The sequence below is a fragment of the Trypanosoma equiperdum genome (genome assembly GCF_001457755.1).
Source record: "Trypanosoma equiperdum strain OVI genome assembly, contig: ctg_740, whole genome shotgun sequence".
NCBI classification, from domain to species: Eukaryota; Euglenozoa; class Kinetoplastea; order Trypanosomatida; family Trypanosomatidae; genus Trypanosoma; species Trypanosoma equiperdum.
This window is the reverse complement of record NW_027124688.1, coordinates 7906-12522: the sequence shown is the minus strand read 5'-3', so window position 1 is coordinate 12522 and position 4617 is coordinate 7906. Positions and strand designations below refer to the sequence as shown.

General features: G+C 47.0%; 2 protein-coding genes across 2 annotated transcripts; both read left to right on the top strand.

Annotated features, from left to right (window-relative positions):
- Positions 1–780: 780 nt before the first annotated feature.
- TEOVI_000339200 (uncharacterized protein) lies at positions 781–2307 on the top strand (the record flags this gene model as incomplete). Its single annotated transcript, XM_067226306.1, has 1 exon — positions 781–2307. The coding sequence occupies one exon, from the start codon at positions 781–783 to the stop codon at positions 2305–2307; it is 1527 nt and encodes a 508-aa protein (XP_067082407.1).
- A 421-nt stretch (positions 2308–2728) lies between these two features.
- Positions 2729–3799, top strand: TEOVI_000339100 (arginine kinase; the record flags this gene model as incomplete). Its single annotated transcript, XM_067226305.1, has 1 exon — positions 2729–3799. The coding sequence occupies one exon, from the start codon at positions 2729–2731 to the stop codon at positions 3797–3799; it is 1071 nt and encodes a 356-aa protein (XP_067082406.1).
- Between the last annotated feature and the right edge of the window lie 818 nt (positions 3800–4617).

Genomic DNA, 4617 nt, shown 5'->3' with positions numbered 1-4617 from the left:
GACGGTATCCTTGAGCTCATCAAACTGGAGAATCGGGCTGTCGTAACCGATGGCGCCAAACCATTTGTTGGTTCGAACTTGTAGGGTTCTTTCCTTTCTTTCATACATTTCCCTTCTTAATTTTCTTCTTTGTTGACCTTTTTGCTTTATTTGCTGCTGATATCATTGTTATGGTCTTTTTTAAAATTTTGGAAACGTAATTAGGTGATGATTGCCTTTGCTTCCGGTGGCTCCACTACTTGCTGAGTGACTTGATTGTTGTTACTTGTATTTTTTAAAAAAATGTGTTGGAAGATGCGTATGCGTGTATGTGCATGTGTTCTTCACTGTAGCACCATGCTGGTCTACTCCGCATAATTCTACGTTGGGGGAAGAAGTTGAGGCACGTGAAAGAATTTGTGAAGTTATTGGTGTGTACAAGTAAAAGGATTCAGAACAGGGGCCTGTATGGGGGGGGGTGGTGGGTGAACGCGTGTCCACGCCACTGTTGCCGAAGTGTCTGCCCTGCTCTTCTACCAAATTTCCTGAATCGTATTTGTGTCGAACTGCTGTACGCAACTGTTCCGATTGCGCTTTTCGAATCCTCTCTTGTTAGTGTGTCTGATGTAGAACTATTCCATTGTTTTGTTGCTAACATATTATTATTATTATTATTTTTGCGATTTGTCATATATACGAAATTTTTTTCTTTTCATGCTTCTCCTCTGGTACGGGTAAGGGCACTAGGCAAGTGCAAGACCATTGCAAGTGGCATTTCAGGTTTGCGACTCGCAGTGGGCTATGTTTTGTTGCACCTTCACTCAAGCCTGCCGTGCCCAACCTGGTGGCGTACCCCGACTAGATGTGAGTACTGTCAAAAGAATGTTCCCTCCAGCGCAGGTAGCGCAATGGCCGCCGGGATATCTTCCGGCGTGTGGCGTCGCACACTTCCTGAGCCCCGATGGCGTCCCACTTGCTGATGTGATTGATTGCCACCGCGACATGAGGGCAGACCGCCGTTGCCAGCTTCAGCGGGATTTTGCTGCAGATTATACGATGTGGTGCCGGGCAACATTAATGGACTTTGTACGTCGCCTTAACGAGAGGGACCGACGTCGCATGAAGCGTTTTTGTATGCGCGACCGAACGATGCATGATGCTGAAGTCCGCGAGTTGCTCGGTCTTGCCCCATACGTAGCCCCACGAGCACAACCGTCGCAGGAAACTGTCGGTACTAGCGCGGCACCCAAATGGGGGAGTTGTTACGAATTCACCCCTTTTGCTGTGACACAAGGTCACGCCATGCTTCCCGTGTCGCAGTGCAACGGGTCGGACGCACGTATGTACTTATCAACATTCCCACAGATAAGAAACATCATGCATACAGAGTTCGACAGCATGGGGCCCGCACGTGCCATAGCACTTCTCTCCGGTGATGATTTCTTTCCGACAGCTGAGTGTCTTCAGGAACTGGTGTTGTACCTCCGGAGCCGGGTGGGCGAAATTATCGCTGCGGAAAAGGCATTTCGCGGTTCCTCTCTGTTCACTGAGCGCGGTAGGGATGCCAATGACGGAGACCAGCATGAGGCCGATGCCGGTCAACCGTTCTCTCTTGATACACCTGTTGTTTCTTTTTTTGGTAACGGGCGTCTGGCGTGGTTATTAAACAACAGCGGCCTCCTCCCTTTCCCTGTGGTGCCTGTGCAACCGCCCGAGTACGCCGCGAGAAGACAGCGCCGCAACAAACATTTGCTCTCCCGTGATGGGTTTGTTTCAGAATTATTTGGACATGGAGTACTTCCTGAAAGCTTCACTACCGTGTTTCCTTGCGAGACAATCACCGTCCCTGATGCCCTTCGCAAGTACCGCCCGTGTGTTGTGCTTGTGGAGCCGCATGTCGATAGGGACTGGTTGTGCGATCTCCGCGGGTTTTATACAACGAGGGAGGTGGTGTTGCTCGGGTCCGTAGACTCGCCAGCGATGTGCTCGTTTGGTTTTCCTTTTTTGTCTTTCGGCGTTATGGCCGGGCCCACTACCTATTGGGCATACAATGAGGCATTACAACGAGTGTCAGCAGCCGAGAGAATTCAAATGCCTGTGGATCCACCACACGTGTCACAGGGCTATGCACGCCGTCCAATCGACAATATATCGTCCTACCTGATTTCTCCAAACGACTGCTATGCGTTTAGCTACCAGCATCGATGTCTTTCCTTCATTCGCAAGGAATACCCTATTTCCAGAGGGCGGTGCACAGAAGCAATATGCAACACGTCACCAGAGCTTTGTCCCTCGAATATGGTTGCCGGTGAGAAGCACCAAATATGAGTTTCACGGGGCATCAAAACTATAAAACACCAAAAAGTATCGACTTTTCATTAGCCCCTCTCCCAGTAATCCGTGCATTTTTTTTTTTGATACACCTGTCAATTAATGCGTGTTTCCGGTACCACATCGGGTGACAGTCATCGAATAAAACTGGCGATGCAAGTGACGGGATATTCTTCATTCACCGGCCGTACCCAAAGCGACTAAAGAAAAGAAGTTATAGCGGCAATGTGGCAAAAAAAAAAACAACTAAAGTCTAGAAAGCACAAAAAAATTTAACCACTGCATGTTGAAAAGTGTGGATTAACTTAACGTTTGTTCAGCGCGTATGTTCCCTCCTTTTCCTACTGCAACGCCACCGTTTTTATTAGTTTCTACGAAAAGCTAACAAATATCTACCAAACAAGAAAAAAAATTAAAGATGGCTACCCGCGACGTTGCTGCCGAGTTGGAAAAGGCCTTTGCGAAACTGCAGGCTGCAAAGGACTGCCACTCGCTGTTGAAGAAATATCTGACAAGTGATGTCTTCAAGAAGCTAAAGGACAAGAAGACGAAGTTGGGTGCTACCTTACTTGATGTCATTCAATCTGGTGTACAGAACCTCGATTCCGGTGTTGGTTTATATGCACCAGACGCAGAAGCCTACACTGTGTTTGCCGACCTCTTCGATCCCGTCATTGAGGATTACCACAACGGCTTTAAGGTAACGGACAAACAACCACCAAAGGACTTCGGTGACTTAAATACGCTGGTTGACGTTGATCCGGAAGGTAAATATGTTATTTCCACCCGTGTGCGCTGTGGCCGCAGTCTCGCCGGTTACCCATTCAACCCATGCCTAACGAAGGAGCAGTACGAGGAAATGGAGTCACGTGTGCGGGAACAACTGAGCACAATGACAGATGATCTGCAAGGTACTTATTATCCGCTTTCTGGCATGACGAAAGAAACACAACAGCAGCTAATTGATGACCACTTCCTCTTCAAGGAGGGCGATCGTTTCCTGCAAGCTGCCCGCGCATGCGAGTATTGGCCAACTGGTCGTGGTATCTACCATAACAATGACAAGACATTCCTCGTGTGGGTGAATGAAGAGGACCACCTGCGCATCATTTCCATGCAGAAGGGCGGGAACTTGAAGGAGGTCTTCGGCCGTCTTGTGAAGGCAGTGAACACCATTGAAGAGAAGGTGGAGTTTTCTCGTGATGACCGACTTGGTTTCCTGACGTTCTGCCCCTCGAACCTCGGCACGACGATCCGCGCAAGTGTGCACATCAAATTACCGAAACTTGGTGCTGATCGCGCTAAACTTGAGGAGGTTGCTGCAAAATATAACCTGCAGGTACGTGGAACAGCTGGTGAGCACTCTGACAGCCCTGACGGAATTTATGATATCAGCAACAAGCGCCGCCTCGGCCTATCGGAGTATGAAGCCGTAAAGGAAATGCAAGACGGTATCCTTGAGCTCATCAAACTGGAGAAGTCGAAGTAGTGCGTTTTCTTTTTCCTGATGGAACTGAAATGTACAGTTGGTTGAAAGGGAGACTCATGTTAGGAACATTCTTATGTATCTATGTATCCATAACAGGTGGGAAAGGAAGAAACAAATGGGTGAAAATGTCCGTTGTCCCTCTGCTTCGTCAGCCTGTATTAATTGATACGTGCTGATATCTCTTCTTTCTAAATCGTACTTTTTTGGAAGTGTCGGAAGTGTGAGAAGTTATTGGTGCTTTCAGGTACACCCACGCAACTGTAAGTGCTGGTGAGTAGATGCAAAGAAATATATGATTGGTTTTTGTATATGTGTGAAAATAAGGAGACTAGGGAAGTTGAAAGAGAGGAAAGATGCTCTGCTGCTGTCTGTTACTCGCGTTTTTTTTGCTAAAACTTTTTTCACTGAAAGTGGCTTTGAAGGCTGCTTCGTTGTTCACGCTTATGCGTTAACGCAAGCACGCGTGCTCATATCATATTAAGCAATATAATATATATGTATGTGAGTGTGTGTTTGTGTGTGTAAGCGACAAAAAGTGACTTTCTGATATCCTTCGTTTTTGACTCGTTACTGTTAGGAACCGAGAGCCTTTTCTTCATTTTCTGTTGACGGCTTTTTTTTTCTCCCCTTTTTTCCTTGTTTGTATGCACCTCTGCGATCCCAACATGTATTCAATCCCTCCGTGTGTGTTTGTGTGTTCCCACCCATTTGATATGTATTTCGTCTTCTGCTGGTTTTATTTATTTATGTGCTTATTTTTTTTTGTTCGATGGGAAATAACTGGGTGATGGAGAGAGTGAAAAAGAGGTGATGAATGG